We start from the raw sequence: 20,469 nt of genomic DNA, 5'->3' as shown, positions 1-20,469 counted from the left end.
ACATTTATCCCCATGCGCTTGATCTGCAATTTTCAATGTCTAGCTTCACAATCAATGGAAACATGCAGTTTAATTTTAATAAATAAAGTACATTCCTATCTATAATCAATAGAAAATTAAACTGAATATAGGCTAAATAAATGGATAGTCCTGCAGCACGGATTTTTATTGCAGATAATATAACAAATAAATAATTATTGATAGGCCTTACTTGTTAAAAGGCTTTTTTTTTTCATTTATTTGGCTAGTCTACTGTCATCTGTCAATAATAGAAAAAAAAAAAGAATGAACGAATTAATTCAAACGAATTGAATTAATAAATAAATAATAATATTGACGCACATTTTCTGTCTCATTATTGCAACATCTCTCTCTAATAACTGCATAAAGCCGAGCCGAGGACACACTTTAAGGCCGGTTATGAATGTAATTTGATACTTATGACTGATCATGCCCAAACGCGTGTTCAACGCGTTCAGTCTGTGTTCAAAGTCGGTATTTAAAATATGCTGCGATGAAAACAGTCAGAGAATGTGTCAGCTAGTCGTGTGTCCCAGCATTAGTCTGCTATCATTGGCTCAAACCTCCGTTACTAACTCTGAAATGACGTTTTGGAATTAGCAACGGAGGCATTGGATTAGATGCGTAAGAAATTAGTCCTACATACAAGAGCGTTTTAATGACAAAAACTTTACAAACGTCTTGAAATACATAATCTGAACAATGTTTCGAGGTGTGGTAACTGTAGTATAAGCGGAATAATTGACTTCAGGCCGTTGAATTATTAGAAAAATAATGCACACCCGAGGTGAACTCCGCTTCGCGTCGTGACCGCATTACCACCTCGGGTGTGCATTATTTTTCTAATAATTCAACGGCCTGTCGTCAATTATTCCTTACATATATATTTTAAATATTCTATAATGTAAAGTATCATTGATCACTGATGAATCAAATCATAATAAAACAGGTATATGTATTAAGAAAATGAAATGGGGTCAATTCTGGGTTCATGTGGCCCTTAAACACTCAATAGTCCAGATTGCTACTAATATCCATGAATGATAATAGTTTCTGAATGATTCATCTTCAATCCTCCAGGCAATGACAAAACGAGAAGATTTAGTGGTTGCTCCAGCGGGTGTAACGTTAAAAGAGGCAAATGACATCTTACAGCGCAGTAAAAAAGGTATGAGCGTGAACTTCCGTCCTGTTTGTGTTGTGATGTTTAGCACAAGCTTGCTGATAACATTCCTGTTTTTCTCTTTCAGGTAAACTACCTATAGTGAATGACAGCGATGAGCTCGTAGCTATAATAGCTCGTACCGATTTAAAGAAGAACAGAGACTATCCTCTAGCTTCCAAAGACTCTCGCAAACAGCTCCTGTGTGGCGCTGCCATCGGCACCCGAGAGGACGACAAGTACCGGCTTGACCTGCTCATGCAGGCTGGAGTGGATGTGATAGTTCTGGTGGGTCCAAAGGGGAATGGGGTGACCTTAAACTTTAGCAGTACTCAGTCCTATTTCTGGAGATTTAGCTTCCTGCAGCGCATTTGCTGCATTCCATTCAACTTGTAATTTGGACAACTGCAACAGAACTTGAAATCAGAATTTCAATTTCTCATGCAGAAATCCATAATTTGTTCTGGCGAGATGCAAACTGGGCAGCACCCAAGTAGATGAGAAACATTCACTTTTAAGCAAATAAAATTCATCAGCGAGTCAAATTTCAAACATTAGATGACTTAAAACTTGTTTAGCACATGTTTGCAGGCGTGCTAACATGGTAAATGATAATCAAACACACAGAGCACATGCAGTGGAGATTTTGCTTACAGTCAAACACCTGCAAAGCTAACAATACCATTGCTATTTTGTTTCTTTGTTCCATGTGTCAGGTAGGTGAACACAGCATTAGTGTGTGTAGGGCCAAAAGTATTTAGAATTAGAAATAAATTGAAGTAAAGTGAACCTGAGGTGCTTTGCTAATCAAGATATTCTCACAAGGCTGCAAAAATACAGTAAAAACAGTAAAATTGTGATTTTTTTTTAACATATTTTTAAAATATCTTTTTAATCTATTTTAACCCTTTAAAGCCTGACACATTAAAAAAATGGCAGAAAATTATATATTTTTGGAAATTAGATGTTTATTAAGCCTTGAATCAAAATATAAAAAAATTTTTTTTGCCAACTCATTTTGTTTATGATATATTTTTTGTATCACATTTGATACATCAGGCTTTTGTGGAACGTTTTGCTTACAACAGTGTAGATTTTAGAAACAAAAAATCTATTATGCCTTTAACAGTTTGAAAACATAGCAGTTTCTGTCTTTGTTCAGGCAAAGATGCACCTTACACTTCTCACAGTACACATGTGAGAAGTGATTGTTGGTGCAATGCTTGCATCTTTGCACCAACAAAGTGCAAAGATGCACTTTGGCGGCCTATAGCTTTAGGCGGCCTATAGCTTTTTTATTTATTTATTTGATTTATTCCCATTTGGAGAGAATTTTTTAAATTACTAAGCAACCACTGAATGGAACAACACAAATTATATATCATTTTAAAGCTTAGGATCTCAGCTTTTTAATGCATCTAATTACATTTATTAATTCCTAACGAGTGCTGAGTAATCCCTCTAAAACCAAGTGTACCGCCAGCAGGCGCCACCTAGCTGCGAAAATATTCATTACCATATTTTTCAAAAATCTTGCCTTGATTAACACAAAGTTGATGTCATTTGAAAGCTTAGAGTCTGAACTTTACAGTGAATGTATCCACTTTGAAAAACTCTTAAGTATTGCTGAGTTATTTGCTGATAAATAGAATTTCTTTTTTTTCATAATCTATAAAATAATGTACTGCAATGTGTCAAAAACATCATACAGCTCATGAAACATTCTCAGATAATTGAAAATGGCACTTCATTTTTTACAGCATATTATTACAATTAAAATGAGCCCAAAATTAACATAATCTATTGCTTTTATGACAAGATATTCTTCATGGAGAAAAAATTGCCCATGAGGGGGTGTCAAAGACTGTACAAAAAGGTTCTCTCTTTTCAAAATGCTGTAATTTTTGATTGCTTTATCTAAAAAAATTTTTTTTTTATCCAGATGCAGCTAACATAGGGGGACTTCACTAAAAAAGAATTTTCCTCCTACCTTATTTCCTTCCTGAGTTATTGCATGACAAATAAGAAAGATATGCAAAATCATAATAAAAATTATATATATATATATTGTCTTTTATCCGCCGTTTCTTGGCAGGACAATGTCCAAATGTAATGTAATTTATATTTTCAAAAAATGTAAAAAGAGTTCTTTCAAACGATACCTACCTTTTGACTCTCCTTGCTATAGTTTTGGAGTTATTATGATTATATAATTTTTATATGGGGCAAAATTGGCTGTTTCAGGCTTACCAGTTCATTTCTCTCTGTGTGTGTGTGTGTGTGTGTGTGTGTGGGGGGGGTGGGGGGGGTGGTGGTGTCTTATTTGCACTCTTGATGTTTTTGAGTGTCACCCCTTCATTGCTGTACACTTTTTTTCAGCACAGTGGCTGATCTGTAGCTTGTACCACCAAAAGTTTCTCTGAGTTTTCCTATTTTTTCATATTTCCCATTCGTCGCCCGTTTTCGGGCGGGAGGAAGCTAAGTGTGACTTTTTTTTACGACCCTTTACCATATCAGAATCATCTCCTTGATTTTTTTTGTGTGTTCATATAGGTAATAAAACAAAAGTCACCAAGTTTCACCCCCATCCAATGAAGCAAAAAAATTTTAACAATTCGAAACGTTCAAGTATTCGCCCGTTTTCGGGCGAAGAATCCCAGAGGGTTATGTCATTTCAGTCATTAATTGCCATTAATTGAATCATCCCAATATTGTGTGTGTTTGCATTGTGGTAGTCATAAAATAACATTACTACATTTGACATTACTGTTTAGACTGCTTTATGTTCCATTAATACCTGTTGTATCAAATTTGATACACAATTTCCAACACGATTTACTCGTAATTTAACGATTAAATGATTAAGTAATTATGCATTATTTCAATTCAGAAAGTGTTAAATTAATTATATCAGGCGAAATCCAATATTATTTTTTACCTTAACAACTTGAAATTAGCCTTTATTTTTCTGCCGAAAGCGTCTAGCTTGATTCAACTCGCAGCCGCCAATTTGAAAAGCTAAAAAATCACCCCTCTACTGCCTGCAGTACAGTGAAATTCCACAAGATGGCAGAATACACGTATCAAAATAGATACAACAGGTTTTCAAAGAAAGTATTGCTCTCACTGATTCAGTATATGTCTTAGAAACTCGTGTATCAAATATGATACATGCGGCTTTAAAGGGTTAAAATGTAATTGATTCCTGTGAGGCCAAAGCTGGATTTTCAGCAGCAATTACTGACATAATCATCATAAATGTCTTTACTGTCACTTTTGATCAATTAAATGCATTGCATATGCTGAATAGACAAAATTACTGACCCTAAACTTTTTAATGGTAGTGTAACCATATACATCGCTTATGCAGATTTTAAGTTTGCATACTTTGTATTGAGCCAAGGGTCAATCAATGCTTAGATCCTGAGTTGGTCAAACAAATTTGCAGGTCAGACATCATACACAGTAACAGGTGTTGTTGATGTATTTGCCAAATATTGACCTAATTCTCTGAACAATGGATCTGATTTTATTGCTTGCAAATGAAAGTAAAAGGACAGATTTATGTGCAAAGCTGTAGCCAAAAGCTACTGTCACACCTTTTGGCTACATCCGTAATCAAACATACCAATTTTTTGTCTTTACTAGGAAATTAATAAGCAGGTGGATTAGGGCAGGGTTGAAAGAAATCTTTTACAATTTCCAAAATTGATCTCAGACAGCAAAATTATGTCAAAAATCTTAATACACACAGTGTTTGACCTCTTAGCTCTTAACCCTACATGATATACAGTATGATGGTTTTTCTGTTGTTCTGACCCAGGACTCTTCTCAGGGGAACTCTGTGTTTCAAATCAGTATGATCAACTACATCAAACAGAAATACCCAGAACTACAAGTGGTGGGAGGAAACGGTGAGGCTTTTCTGCCCTTTGTGGTGCTTCGTTTTCTATAAATTGAGGGTAGCTCGAGGGGAGTCATATTAGACATATTGAAGATTGTGCATGGACTTGATTTTCCTTAATGAAGTTTCTCTTCAGTTTCTCATTCTCTTGTCTGCAGTGGTGACTGCTGCTCAAGCAAAGAATCTTATAGATGCTGGTGTTGATGCTTTACGAGTGGGCATGGGCTGTGGATCCATCTGCATCACACAGGAAGGTGTGTGTGCACTTCTTACTGACTTAGGAGGACAAAACTGCCATGGAAAGTGCCCAGAAGTTGGTTAAATATGGAAGAACTTTATGAGGATATACTTAAAGGAAAAATGGTGCCTGTATTCACTTCGAAAAATGTTTTATTTTATTATTATTTTTTAGAAAAAAAGTCAGAATTGCAAGTTTATATCTCACAATTCTGACTTTATAACATGCAATTGCGACTTTATATCTTGCAATTCTGACTTTTCTCAGAATTGTGAGATATAAAGTCCAATTCTGAGGATAAAAGTTTTTTTCTCTGAATTGCAAGTTTATATCTCACAATTCTGACTTTATAACTCGCAATTGAGTGTTATAAAGTCAGAATTGCAAGATGCAAAAATTGTGAGATGAAAAGTCGCAATTACCTTATTTATTTTTTAGTCTGTGGTGGAAACAAGCTTCCATATTTCTATTTTAATTTATCTAGAAAAAATGTATAAGAATGACCTTATTTATATAGCAATGCAAATGTGTATATGTGGTCATATACTAAATTATTTTAGGGTTAGGGTTTTTGGGATAGCAATTATCTATTTTATTACATTTTTTTGTTAAGAACAAGAGAAATGAATGAGAAGTTATTTAGCAATATATATGTGTGTATCATTAGTGATGGCGTGTGGGAGACCACAGGGCACGTCTGTGTATAAGGTGGCTGAGTACGCCCGGCGCTTCGGGGTTCCAGTTGTTGCAGATGGTGGCATTCAGACGGTTGGGCACGTTGTCAAAGCCCTGGCGCTGGGAGCATCCACAGGTGTGTGTTTATCTGAGTGATTTGCCTGAACGATCATTGTTATTAATGGCTGGGATTTGTTTGCCTAAATTTTAATGTCTATGACCATGCCCTTCCCTTCGGCCTGTTTTATTTTAGTTATGATGGGGTCATTGTTAGCGGCAACCACAGAAGCACCCGGGGAGTATTTTTTCTCAGATGGTGTCCGACTGAAGAAGTACCGTGGTATGGGCTCTTTGGATGCTATGGAGAAAAACAATAGCAGTCAGAAACGTTACTTCAGGTAAACCAGTCTTATGCTCAGATGTCTGCACATGCACAATAATAAAGTGTCTCTTCAATTATAAAAACAATACATTTTAGCTCTGTGCACAGTGTTTTTTTTTCTTTTTTTTTTGTACATTAAATTTTTTTTTCTCTGAAAGTCATGAACATTTTCACCAGTGTCATTTGCAGCACATCTCAAATGTGTGTTTAACAGCATCCTCTGGTGGAAATGAGAGTGATGGAAATGACATTTTTATCTCCTTTGTCTTGCTAAGACTCATTTTATTGCTAACATTTTAATTATCCTAAATACAAACAATTAAATCAAATATTTTTTTTACAAATTAATATAATATTTTTTATATTAATAAATATTGAAATGGTTATTTAACTCTTTGTTTTGGACTTTATTTGTCATTTTATAGTAACAATTCATATTTTAAATTATAAATAAATATAAATTATATTTACCTTGAATGCATCAAATTTTATTAGGGGCGAAATATTTGTTGTGGAGGAAATGATACCAAAATAAATGGACAGGGCTGTTTTTCATGCAATATAAAATTGAAATGGTTTATTTTTAGTTAACTTTTTGTTTAGACTGTCTTGTAGTAATTTATAGCAACAATTTATTAATTTTAAGTTTTTGCAGTTTAGGTCTGAAACTATACATAAATAGTAAAAGGTAAAAATAAATGATGAAAGCATTATTTTAATGTGACCTTCATATAACAAAAATACAAAAGTTTAAGGTAAAAGTGTATAGTAAAAATCATAAAAGTGCCCATATTTGAAGAAACACCTCAATAATATACATATCATCTGTTATATTTAAAACTTTTGTATTGTATGCAATATATAATGGGTTGTGTGTGTGTGTATGTGTGTGTTTTCCAGTGAAGGTGATAAAGTGAAGGTAGCTCAGGGAGTCTCTGGCTCAGTTCAGGATAAAGGCTCGATACACAAGTTTGTTCCATACCTCATCGCTGGAATTCAACATGGCTGTCAGGATATCGGTGCAAAGAGTCTGTCCATTCTGCGGTAAGAGTGTCTCTTTCTCTTATAGACACCTGACAAACTTGACTTTTGTGTCCTTTAATTCATGTTTATTAGCTTTGAGGCCATCTATATGTGAGTGTATGCTGTATATTAGTCACTTTTAGGGATACTCTAGCAGGTAGTTAACTAAATTAAGTTTTAGCAGATATACACATACACAAGTCTGTCTTTTCTAGACCAAAATGGACAAAACTTTTAGTAGATATACACATATAAAAGTTTTTTTTTTCTTCTGGAAAAAAATTACTAAACATATTGATACTCATTCTGTACTAAAAAAAAATTGTCCAGTAATTTTCTCTGGAATGAGAACATCCCCTTTTATCAACATATCACTGGTTCACTGTGTCTTCAGTCGTGCTAATATTTCTACAGTATTTTCTGTCTCAAACATCATTTCATTCTGAAAGTGTCCTCATTGCTTTCATCCATGGTATCTGATTTTGCCAAGCTGTACACTGTAAAAAATGTATATGATCAATAATTTATGACAACATATGTTTTTACATTACATTAACTCACCAAAATAAGTTAAACACTTTTCCACACTGTAATTTTTTTTCTTTGTTATCACAATTTTTTTTTTTTGTCAAATCAACTTAGATAATTACGGAAGAGGATTAGGGCCAAGCAATAATAACACAACGACTTTATTCTCGAAATTTAATGAGTTTATTCTCACGATTATTTCGACTTTTTTTCTCGAAATTTAACGAGTTTTTTCTCGAAACACAACGACTTTATTCTCGATATTTAATGAGTTTATTCTCAAGATTGTATTTCGACTTTTTTTCTCGAAATTTAACAAGTTTAATCTCGCATTATAATGACTTTAATCTCGAGATGGGTTTATTTTTTTATTATTGCTTGGCCCTAATACTCTTCCGTAGATAATTTGTGGTTCAGATAACATAATATTTTGAGTTTCTGTTGATTAAACCAATCTCCTCATTGTATTAACTCAATTTTCTAATTTCAATTAACTTAAAATTTGAAGGCAACCAGGTTACTTGCTTTTTTAAGTTAAACCAACAATCATTTTTAACAGTGTTAAGTTATACAAAATTCAACTTTTTAAGGTCAGTTTAATGTAATTTAAGTTGAAATGATTGTTGAAGTTGATTGTAATAAAAAATTTAAGGCAGCAACTTTTTATTTTTTTTTATTTTATTTTTAATAGAGGTTACTGGCTATGTAGAAAAAGACAAGCTCTTTAATATGTCTCGCCCCAAATTCCACAAACAAATTCCAACACAAAAAAGTATAATTTCTGTTTTTATGTATATCTGTTTAAGTCTCACCTTCGTTACATTTAGATCGATGATGTACTCCGGAGAGCTGAAGTTTGAGAAGAGGACAATGTCTGCTCAGGTTGAGGGCGGAGTTCATGGACTGCATTCGTAAGTCTCCGCCCACTCACTTAGCCCCACCCACCTGACATACCATGTTCGTGTCTCTTTCCTCACAGCACATGCCCTTAAAAGAATGGCTTTAAACACATTTCCCGTCCTTAGAATTCTTATCATTAACATAAAACTAAAAGTTTAGCAATTCCTCCCAGAGACCCTTAGACCATCCCTTCTTAAGTTGTCATGGAAAAGTAGAGTTTACATGTGAAAATGTCTTCTCTTCCTTTCTCTTATGCTGTCACCATAGATATTCTTTTGTGCCATGTAAGTACTCATCCCTCATGTCTCTTATAATAACGTTGAGTTCTGGTGGAGGGGATTGTGTTGTAAACACTGGTAAGGTCTGGACTTTAGTGGGCATAAAGTTAAGTTTCCTCTTGCTGTTGCATCATAGAGACAAACCTAGACAAACCACTGGCCCAGTGTCCTTCTGTGGTTATGTACTCTTAACACTCTCTGAGACTTGACTTTGAAAGGGACTTTGAAAGTTGTGCTGCTTAATATTTTTGTGGAAATCATTGATGCATTTTTTCAGGATTCAATAATGAATATAAATTTTAAAACAACAACATTTATTTGAAATAGATTTAAAAAAAAAAATATAACTCTTTATTGTCACTTGATCTTACTGACTTGTGTGCTATATTTAATATCGTCTGATACCTTATGATAAATTTGTGTGAAGAACAGACTGAAATTTAAGTCGTTATTCAAATATGACACGACAAAGATTTGACGTCTCGTAACCGATTGCGATATGCACATTTAAATATGTGGCTGAATAATTATTTAAATTTTAGTCTGTTTATTGCTCAAATTAACTTTTATGATACTTCCATGGTGCTTTTTATTTAAATTTTTGGGCAAACTTTTCCTTTAATTGGCGGTGCTAATATGTTAGTAAAAACCCTTAATTTGGACTATCTCTTTGAATGTTTAGACAATATAACAACATTAATTAATGTTTCTTTTCTGTTTCTTGGCAGTTATGAGAAGCGGTTATATTGAGCCGGGCAGCAGGGGGAACATGAGAGCAGGACCCAATGTCCCGTCACCAGCCGTCACCAAACACAGCAGCTAAACGTCATTTCTGTTATCCTCACCCCTGTACTTTTTCCTGATGACTCTTGACTTTAGATCAACATTAAAAAATCAAATTAATAATAATAACTGTCTGCTTGTAATAAAAGCCAGCAACAGTACTGAATGTACTATGGACTGTTTTGATTTTCTTTACTTTTTTCGGTTCTACCTGTAAGAAATCAGACTTGGCAATCGAGAGATTATTTTCAAAATCCTATGAATGTACTACACCATCTGAAATATGAGGATGCTACATGTGTGTATATGTGTGAGAGAGTGTCTATTAAGGTTTCTGATACGGTATGTGGTATATATGTTATGTTTTGTCAAACTGTCCTGTTCAAAACGTTCTAATTAAAGTTGTTTGTTGGGTTATTAGCAATAATACTTGTCGTGGTATATGAGAAAATCATGTGTATACCACATTGGAGTGTTATGAGTTAAATGTAATCTGAAAAATGTATTTGTTTTTTCCAGAAGGGCAAGTTTGCAGGCTGCTTGTGTCACAATGCTTTTCAGACTATCCAGTTAGTCACATAGCACTAGAGCTATGTTATTTAATGGATCAGATTATCAGTATCAGCCTTAAAATCAGGGATTGTGTACTGTTACTCGCCTTACACCAGTCAAGAATTTAGACAGACATTGCTCATTTTTTAAAGTTTATTTTCATAGTTTCACACATTTGCATTATTTAGATATATAAAACATTTTACAGTATATAAAAGTAAGCAATTGAGATTTTACAAGGCCAGAAGTGAAGGACAGTAAAAAGCATTTGCTGTGAAAATGACACTTTCAAATTTGGGCTTCATTTTGTAGTTTAAAGACTGTTGTGTTGTCATTCTGAATATAATACAGTTTAAATAAAGAATGAGTTTTATAAACTTTGTTTCTTATTGTGTTCCTGTAGTATCAGTCTATAATACTTTGCTTAAATATTTTAAATGTTTAACAACATTTTTATATTTTAAATTGTATATTTAAATTACATACACTTTTATGAAGACAGAAGCATAATGAGAAGCCTAATTCAGAAAACTTAATTGTCATTTAGGAGAAGCAGCCACTGGGTCATTTACTAAGCACAGAGAGAAAAGGCATATCTTAAACATTTGCAAAAAAGAAAAAAAAAAGTCAACAGTGAGATGATCTTAGAGAATATAAGCTGCTCTGTCTGTTAGTCTTTTGCTTTTTATGTTGAGCTCCTGCTGTCAATCATAAAGATGTGCACTAAAAAATACAGAAAAGGAATAAGCTGTCACAACTTCATGATATTACACATCCACAGCCAACAGAGGGCAGTATCTTTGCACCAATATGTCTGAGGCATTATGGGTACAGGGTATATCTTTATGAAGCACTTTGTTTTGTAAAGACGGAGGCTATGTTCAAAATGGGCTACTAGCATATTGCTGCATACTGTGCAGTTTATATATGTGAAATATATGTATTATACATAAACAACAACAACAAAAATATTTCTGTAGTAGGCTCTGCTACATTGTTGTCACATGACCTTTATTATATGCATAGTACAGAAAATTCACATACTGCAGAAACAACGCAAGCCGTATACTAGCATGCTATTCCGAACATAGCCACAATATGCAATATGCTGCATGTGAATTGGCAGATAAACATTATTTCAATAAGATTATGTGACATGTACACAAAATAACTAATTGGCATTTAGTATTTAAAATGAAACTGCAGGGATTTTTCTGTTTTTCATTGTTATCTTCACACTGCCTTTTGCTAATGACATCTTTCCCATAAGTCTATGCTCATTCCAGAACAAAATGTTACCCAAGTAACAAAGCTGCCACAAATAAGTGTGTTATGATAGTGCTGCAATGAAATGCAAATGAGTTCTATAAGAATGTGTCTCTATACAGTAGTAACGTTGCCAAATGAGTGTTTAGGTGATCCATGCTGTAATAGCAAAGCCAAAGACTCATCATAAAACATGTTCGTAAGTGCTAGCTTTATTGCTGAAAGGTAAAGTCTTTTGATCAAGTCAAGCAATTTCAACAAGATTATATGTGATTTGTCAAATATGGGATGTTGGTTTCAGGGAGTTTCTCACATTGATAAAGAAAGAACATCGGTCTTTCAGTGGTTGCTGTTTGTCGTTTTGTCCCTGTCATGTCTCCTAAAACAGCAATTTCCTCTCAGAATCTATCTTAAGAAAAGTTCTGTACATTGGAGTAGTTAGGGCTGAAATTACTTAAAGGACAAGTTCGGTATTTTACACTTAAAGCCCTGTTTACAGATCGTTTCTGATGAAATAGAACGGTTAAGATTAAAATGTGGACACATGCTGCTGTCCCGAGAATTTTAGGTTTATTTCGATTTCCCCCCCACCTACACAATGGCAGCCTATGGGCACTGGAACAATCCTTCATAAAACGCATTAAACTTTCGTTTACAAAGACGTGAAACTCACCGAGTGGTCAGGGGTGTTCAATGATATGCTCACAAAAAAATCGCTGCAAAAGATGCTTTCCAACAGGTGTTTTACCATTCGTTGTAAAACTGTGGACCTATTTTTCCAAACGTCTCACACCCGTAGATTCTTCCGTTGAGAGCTTGAATAATAAACACTCCAGCCCAGTGGGTGGCGATAATGCACCTTTGCCAATTACAAGCAAACCACTGGCATTTAATTGAATACACAGAAGAAGCAGAAGAAGAAGCGGCGGAGTAATACCGTACCTCACACAGCACATTCAATACAAGTCAATGGAGTTGGACAAAAACTACGATAAAACCTGTTGGAAAGCATCTTTTGCAGCGATTTTTGTGTGAGCATATCAGTGAACACCCCTGACCACTCGGTGAGTTTCACGTCTTTGTAATCGAAAGTTTAATGCGTTTTAGGAAGGATTGTTCCAGTGCCCATAGGCTGCCATTGTGTAGGTGGGGGGGAAAGCGAAATAAACCTAAAATTCTCGGGCCAGCAGCATGTGTCCACATTTTTATCTCAACCGTTCTATTTCATCAGAAACGATCTGTAAACAGGGCTTTAAGTGTAAAATACCGAACTTGTCCTTTAAGGGTGTTGGGTTAGTTGACTCTGAGACTTCTTCCCCTATAGGTCGATCGTATCACTACTGATACTGAGAGCATCTATCTGCCTGCAGACGTTGATGAATTCAGCCTGAACGGCAAGCTCATCAACATGAGAAGTTGCCTCCACATCCGCGCTCCCTCTGGAGGATGTAGATCCCAAGACTGTGTATCGTCTGTGGAGTTGCTGCCCAGACTGAGAGTCCCTGCGTAGGTTGCTCTGAGACTGCTGTGCTGAGTTTAACCCACTGCAATGGACCGAGGCCTGAGCTGGCCTTCCAGATATAGTGCTCCATTGCCTGGGTCGGTTGGGTACAGTAGCGGGGTCCACATCCCCACAGGAGGCAGTGCGGTATAGGCTGGGGTCAGTGGAGATTCCCCGACAGGGTTGTCCATCCGGGGGTCCACGTGTGCTAAGAGAGAGCCTGGAGGAGCCGAACAGGCTATGCTGGAACAGGGCCTCGCTGTTCAAGGCCTCGTCGATGCTTCGTCGCAGGTCGATGGGTGAAGGGGGCCGAAGATCTGCCGTGGAGTCCGCGTCCAAGCTGGCAAAGGAGGAAGCATGTGATTCTTTGCTCTTCTTTGCGGTGTGGGAAAGCTGTGTGGAAGACACGTGCTGAGGGCTGCTGGGATAGTGGAGGTCCAAACCGCCAGATTCGCTGTGCGGAAGCTCCACCAATGTGTAGAGAGGCACACTTTCGCTTTCCCGCCGTACTATTCCCTCACACAATCCCAGCTTCTCGGCGGGACGTAGTGACCAGCCACACCGGCTTGAGAAGATGGTGGGTTTTCCCAGTGTGGTTCCTTCTGTAGGTTGCTTTTTGAAGAACCAGCTGCAGCCACCAGGTTTGGAACGGGGCACTCCGCAACACAGAAGGGGGTGAGTGATTACAAGAGCGAGGGTGAGACACACCCCTGTTTCACACACTCGGCAGCTGAGCTGGAATCCCCACCAGGGCCAGGGCATCAGGCCAACCATGACCCCACCGGTTAGCCCTCCTGCGTTGAGCATGGCATAGAGTCGGAGACTGCCACAAGCTAAGAGAAAGAGGGCAGAGAACACCCCAGCCCTGGCTGCCCTTTCCCACATCTGTGCCTCTGTGAATGGACACCTGCTTGCGTGGCATGATGGCCGCTCAGGAGAGCTCTCGTTCAGCCGGTAAATGTGCTTGATGTCTGGCCGGGCGCAGCAGTACAGAAGCAGGTACGTGAATGACAGGAGAGAGGACATAAAGACGAAAGCTGCAGGTGGTAATAGAGGCACAACTTGCAGGGTGGGAAAAAGTTGCAGTATTGCCATGGAAGCCATCACTATCGCTATGTGCAGCAGCACTAGGGCAGCCAACAGGCAGGTGCTGCGCTGCAGGGTGTTCTGGGAAAGTATCTGGGTACAAGAGCGAGCAGTTAGCAGTAGCAGCAGTAGGCCAAAAGATGCCGTTAAACAGGGATAGGCTGCTTCGTGAAGCAGTCGTGCCCAGACAACGGGAAGCCGCTCTTTTTGGCCGTACGGATCGTAGAGGAGCCACAGAGCTCGGCTGGAACCTGTCAGTAGCTGGAGAAGGTGGAGGAGGCTGAAGTGGGCACATCCAGAGGGCCAGCGCAACGGCAAACACATCAGGCTGAGCACAGACAGCACAGCCACAAGCGAGAACACGCAGCTGAGCCCGTATACCTGTAACTCCCAGGCCAGGCCCCATGTTGCCATTGCAGCATTCCAGTCAGTCAGTAGAGGGACTAACAGAGGCGGAGTCAGGGCTTCAAGGGGTGGGGTTATGACACCAGGGGGTGTGGTTTCATAAACAGGAGGTGGAGTGGACAGAGTTTTGTTAGTTGGAGCATGATTCTTTGAAGAGGCAGGTGACTGACAGATCCCAATGCCAAATAGTTTGCAGTCCGGAAGTGTGGAAGACTCATGCCAGTCGCCACCTGGAGATGCTGAAATACAACATAAAGTTTACTTTAAGATGCATTTAGTGTACATTATATTTAAACTTTTCAAGTGACAAAAATTTTTTTTTTTTTTTAAAACTTAAGAGTAAAAAATTGAGTCTGACAATGTAATCCAGCTTTAAAGTCTGTTTATGCACTCATGATGTTATATTCACAAAACACAAAGCTAATGTTCTCCACAAGCAGCTTATGCATTTTTTTGTTTTAGTTTTAGTTTTTTTTTTTACCGCATAAAAAAGTTACACTTGAAACAGCACAAGAGGTATTTAAACCACAGAGAAAACACAGAACAACAAACCACACACTAATGTATCAAAGAGAATCCTGAATCTCGAAGCATATACATCTAAAAATCTAAAACAGGTAAGTAGATTACGTGCTCCAGTATGAAAGGCTTTAAGCATTAATATAAGAAAATACACCATCAGCCATAAAGTATATAAAACAATATGTTAATTAGCTAGGAGAGATTTGGAAGTAGGCTGTTGTAAATGGGTCGCACACTTCATCCCTGACACACATTCCCATACGGCACAGATAAGAGGGCATTGACCCTGACTATTTAAAAACTAGAAACTGACACACTTTCATGACATTACATCAGATAAATAAGTGTGCCCTTCTCAAGTGTGTGTTTCTGAATACTGCCTTTTTTTTTTTTTTTTTTTTACAAATAGCATGCGCTTATTGTTAATCAAAAGGCATTATGTTGTTTATTGCAGGGTTATTTGATTAATATGAAATACCAGTGATTTTTTTCTATACTAGTAATGATCCAGAATACACTGGGCTGAAACTCTGAGTCAGCATTGGTCCTTTAGCATGTGTTAATTAAGGTTAGAAGATCTGGCTTAACTTTCCCCTCTAAAGATTGAATGATTGACCTTTGTTCACAGGAAGAGATTTTTACAATTTTCTCATGAAAATTTGTTTCAGTCACATAAACAAATAGTCATTTAAGGCTTTATTTACCTAAACAAAGTCAGCCAATGTCCATAAAGTATACAATTCTAAATAATAATCATATTAATTAATTGTATTATATTTGTAATAATTGTATAATATTAATGTTTTTGAAAGTATATATTTATATACTGTATATACTTTCAAAAACATTAATATTAATATATATATATATACTTTCAAAAACATTAATATATATATATATATATATATATATATATATATATATATATATATATATATATATATATATATATATATATATATATATAGGCCTACTTTCAAAAACATTTATATATATATATATATATATATATATATATATATATATATATATATATATATTCATGTTTTTGAAAGTATATCTTATGCTTTCCAAGGCTGCATTTATTTGATCAAATATACAGTAAAAACAGTAATATTGTGAAACATTAATTTAAAATATATATTTTTTATTTATATTTTAAAATGTAATTTAATCCTGTGAGAGCAAATCTGAATTAGCATTTTATAATAATGATAAAATTATTATTATCAATGTTGAAAGCAGTTTTGCTGTTAATTATATTATATTATATTATATTATATTATATTATATTATATTATATTATATTATATTGAGAAAGCTGTGACTTTTCCTTGAATTTTTTCACCAAAAAGAATTGCGTCATAGAGTCATTTGTGTGTGAATCGGACTACAAGTACCACATTGTATGTTTGTTTTTGCGTGCAGTCTAAAAAGAATAGCCTCACAAGAGACTAAAATGATGAAACAGGTTATATATGCAATAATAATGAAATCAGATAAAGGAGCATATCGAAGACCTTGAGTCTTATATATTATAAATTCAGAAGCTTTGTAAAGCACTGGAAAGCCATTACCCTCTGCCAGTAAAATATAATGTGTTAGAATAGAGGTCATTCTGACAATGAAGGCTTCAATACCTGCTTCAAGATAGGTTTTAGTGACCTTGATCACAGTGGTGGTCGATTTGCTATTTTGTTCCTTTATCATTTGGTCAAGACCCTCACGCTCCTCTCTTTCAGGGTCAGATCTTGTCATATTGAGAGTCAGCTTTGTCAGACTGTCTGGGAGAGAAAGAGAAGATTAGAAACCTATTCTTTAAAAAGAGGAACTGAGAGCTAATGCTAGCTCAAAAAGTTACCATTTTTCATTTCATTTAACCTGCTGTTGTTCTCATTTTTTACCCATTAGCCTCAGCTAAACTTTAATTTCAATAGCTTAAAAAACAACAACTGTAAATTGCATTCAGTTTCCCAATGAGTCACTAGAGGGCTTGTATCCCACTCACATCTGCACTGATGAACGGCTTGTTCGCTGCTGGAATACTGATATTTTCACTGCAGCTTGAGGAAAAAGTGGATGCACCATTAATGCAGATACTATACAGAAGTTTTCATGCCAATACAGCATTACCAAATAAATGCAGTAGAAGTGCAATGATACCGATATCCGAGATATACCGATAAAGATACCGATATACCGATATCCCGAGGCCCACACGGAAGAAAATGAATAGTTGAATAAAGTTGTTCGTTTTTTTTTGGGGGGGGGGGGGGGGGTTGCGCACAAAAAGTATTCTCGTCGCTTGACAAACTTAAGGTTGAGCCACTGAAGTCACTTGGACTATTTTAACGATGTCTTCACTAACTTTAACTACCTAGTAGCCTATGGAGTGAGCCAGCTCTCAGATTTCATCAAAAATATCTTAATTTGTGCTCCGAAGATGAACGAAAGTCTTATGGGGTTGGAACAACATGAGGGTGAGTAATTACTGACAGAATTTTATTTTTTTTGGGTGAACTAACCCTTTAAAAGCCAATTCTTTGTAGTGAATCAAAGACATACCATGCGACCAGTCTGATTCAAACAAATGACTCTCATGAACCGATTCTTTTTAGTGATTCCTAAGCATGCAGCATCACCAGAGTAGTCTGATTCACGAACACTCAAATGAGCTGGTTCTTTTTTGTGATTTGTGAATCAAAACATAAAGTTTTACAAGTATAGTGTAATTCCCAAACAAATTATATAAGCCGGTTTAATAAGATGAGATACCGGTTCAAATCAGTCTGACAAATCCTTCACTGAACAAAATCCAACAGAATGCTTAATGAATCAACATCTGACTCACTGTAAGTAATTATAATTATTTTAAGCTACACTAGTTGTTGAAAATGATATTTCAGCTTTAAGCATTCTAGCTTCAGTAGTTAACTTAAGCATGGCTGTGTTATCAGCACCAGACCAGCATGAACCTATATGATCCAACAGTGAAATTCATCATGGTCTAAGTTGGTCTTTTTAACAAAAAGAAAATCAGTTCATTGAAATGTGTCTTGCATTTATTTTATACTTTCACACGCTATCAAGTTCTGTCGTGACAGAATGATAGTGAGTTGGCTTTGATGTGTCATTAATTGGATTACCTGTAGGAGCATCTGTCAAATCCTTTGTTTCTTCAGATGGCCACATATAGTCTATCAGCCCTCTTGGCAAAGTGGTACCATCTAAGGTTCCTCTGGCATATGGTGTTTGGGTAGCACTAGAGGACTTCCACAGTGTCTGGTAGGTGTGAAATCTTGTTTCAGCATGAGTCTGAGGTGTATTTGTCTCTGTATTCCAACCATTTGGTGTCTTGGACTCTGTACTGGTCTGAGAAGGAAAAGGCTGCAGTGTTACCAGTGCATAAGATTTAAGTGACCGGTCAGTATTTCCTTGCTTACTAAAATTTGGCCAATCAGATGCTTCCGTTTCAGGTCCCTCTTCATCGTTCTGGATGTCTAAAGGAATTTCAGTCTTAGGGGAAGTCAAATATTTGATCAGTGGTGTTCTTGTGGCTGGAAGTCTTGATAAACCACGATTCTCCATTGTGACATATGGGTTTTGTTCAACTAAAGGGTCCACCTCAAGGTCTCTGCTAGACTTCTCTGATTGTAGAGCATTTGGGGATAAACTGAGGATGGTTGGAGTAGTCGTGTCCATATGTCTCGGTAGGAACGTCCACAGTGAGCTGCTAGCTGGCTCTGGGTCAGTGCTGGCCCAGGCTTTTTCATTTCTATTTAAAGATACAGCATACAGACTACCACACAGCGAGAAACTGAAGAGCAGCAGTAGAGCTTCACTGTGAGGGGTCATGCTGACGCTCCCCTGAAGAAGTTACACCTCACAAAGTCACCAGGTTGTCTCCATTTGACTTTTACATTCTGCGCAAGTTCTGAAAACAAAAAAAACAACAAAAAAACATTCACAAGATATAAACAGCTGGGTCACTGGATTCAACCAGAAAGTGATTTCAAACAGGCATGCACCAATGTTAAAAATCTATACTTTATTTGAAAAATAAAATAATAGTATACATCAATACATTTTCAAATACCCATTAAAAATCCAATACTATTGATATTAGGGATCCACAATGGTTATCAGTCTATATCAGTAATTTTTATTAAATGTATGACATCATTTGTCAGTAATCAGTATGGTCCTGATATGTGATATTGTGAATCTCTAATGTCAAATAAATATCTTCACATGGAACTGAACATATTTTGTCCCCCAAAAGCGGCACAAAGCTAAACGTTGAGTGTTGAGTGGCAAATTACAGCCAGAGCTCTGAATTTACACACCATCAGATTATCACTCGATCCCCTCGAGTCATGTGACCCAATTCAGAAAAAATAATAAAAAATTGTACCTCGCAGAAGAGGACGGCAACCAAACACACTCTAATGCTTTCTATATTAATCAATCCTCATAACTAAGGTTGCATGTATATTGTGACTAACAGTTTGCAATTAAATTAGATTTATGTCAAATGATCTGACAGCTGCTGCAGTGCACACTCTGCTACTTAACTCACAAACCTTTTCTTTTTCTTGCCCTTTTGCATTTTAACTCATTTCTCAAGACTCTTTTCTCTTATATCTGTCTCCTGGAGTGGATGCAGCATTTATCATTAATATCTGAGCAATAGAGAGAGAGAGAGAGAGAGAGAGAGAGAGAGAGAGAGAGAGAGAGAGAGAGAGAGAGAGAGAGAGAGAGGGATGCTGGTCTACATTCCCAACCAGTGCAGCACTGTTTAATGCATCTTTTCTTCAGCAGCAACCACACCGAACAACTGAACTCACACAGACATACATGCAAAGACATAAACTTTAACTGTGCCTGAAGAATTGTGCTCACCATGGGACGCATGGATGAAGAGTCTTAAACAGGAGTAATCCCTCTCTCCCTGTCGTCCTGCTGCGGAAAGATTTGATTCTGTCTGTGCTTGCGCACGCCTGTGTTTTAGTGCGCTCTCTCTCTCTCTCTCTCTCTCTCTCTCTCTCTCTCTCTCTCTCTCTCTCTCTCTCTCTCTCTCTCTCTCTCTCTCTCTAACACACACACACACATACCCATCTCTCTGCTTTTCGCATGGACACAGACACATGCTGCCTGACACACCCCCTTTTAGTATCCCATCTCCGTTCTCTCTCTCTCTCTCTCTCTCTCTCTCTCTCTCTCTCTCTCTCTCTCTCTCTCTC

General features: G+C 36.7%; 2 protein-coding genes across 5 annotated transcripts in view; one reads left to right on the top strand and one right to left on the bottom strand.

Moving 5' to 3' along the window:
* Positions 1-12,153, top strand: part of impdh1a (IMP (inosine 5'-monophosphate) dehydrogenase 1a) — a 26,895-nt gene extending 14,742 nt beyond the window's left edge. For 2 of the 3 annotated variants that reach the window (XM_079874742.1, XM_079874743.1), the window contains exons 7-15: positions 1,102-1,189; positions 1,272-1,471; positions 5,007-5,097; positions 5,246-5,341; positions 5,993-6,136; positions 6,254-6,398; positions 7,283-7,426; positions 8,761-8,844; positions 9,840-12,151. In XM_079874742.1, the coding sequence (XP_079730868.1) occupies positions 1,102-1,189; positions 1,272-1,471; positions 5,007-5,097; positions 5,246-5,341; positions 5,993-6,136; positions 6,254-6,398; positions 7,283-7,426; positions 8,761-8,844; positions 9,840-9,861 (1,014 nt within the window). In that variant the 3' untranslated portion in view covers positions 9,862-12,151. Of the gene's footprint in view, positions 1-1,101; positions 1,190-1,271; positions 1,472-5,006; positions 5,098-5,245; positions 5,342-5,992; positions 6,137-6,253; positions 6,399-7,282; positions 7,427-8,760; positions 8,845-9,100; positions 9,118-9,839 lie in introns of all 3 variants that reach the window. The other variant, XM_079874741.1, reaches the window with a different exon arrangement.
* prrt4a (proline rich transmembrane protein 4a) lies at positions 10,595-20,469 on the bottom strand. 2 transcript variants are annotated; one of them, XM_079874739.1, is made up of 5 exons: positions 20,129-20,469; positions 18,373-19,160; positions 16,867-17,010; positions 12,980-14,943; positions 10,595-12,165 (listed from the first exon to the last, which is right to left on the bottom strand). In XM_079874739.1, the coding sequence occupies exons 2-4, from the start codon at positions 19,079-19,081 to the stop codon at positions 13,031-13,033; spliced, it is 2,766 nt and encodes a 921-aa protein (XP_079730865.1). In that variant the 5' UTR covers positions 19,082-19,160; positions 20,129-20,469; the 3' UTR covers positions 10,595-12,165; positions 12,980-13,030. The 2 variants fall into 2 exon arrangements, with proteins under 2 accessions (XP_079730865.1, XP_079730866.1); XM_079874740.1 differs by lacking the exon at positions 16,867-17,010 and having other exon boundaries at positions 20,129-20,306.

Source organism: Squalius cephalus (genome assembly GCF_949319135.1).
Source record: "Squalius cephalus genome assembly, chromosome: 6".
In the NCBI taxonomy this organism is placed as follows: Eukaryota; Metazoa; Chordata; class Actinopteri; order Cypriniformes; family Leuciscidae; genus Squalius; species Squalius cephalus.
Note: the sequence above shows the minus strand (reverse complement) of the source record. Positions and strands in the feature narration are given on the sequence as shown.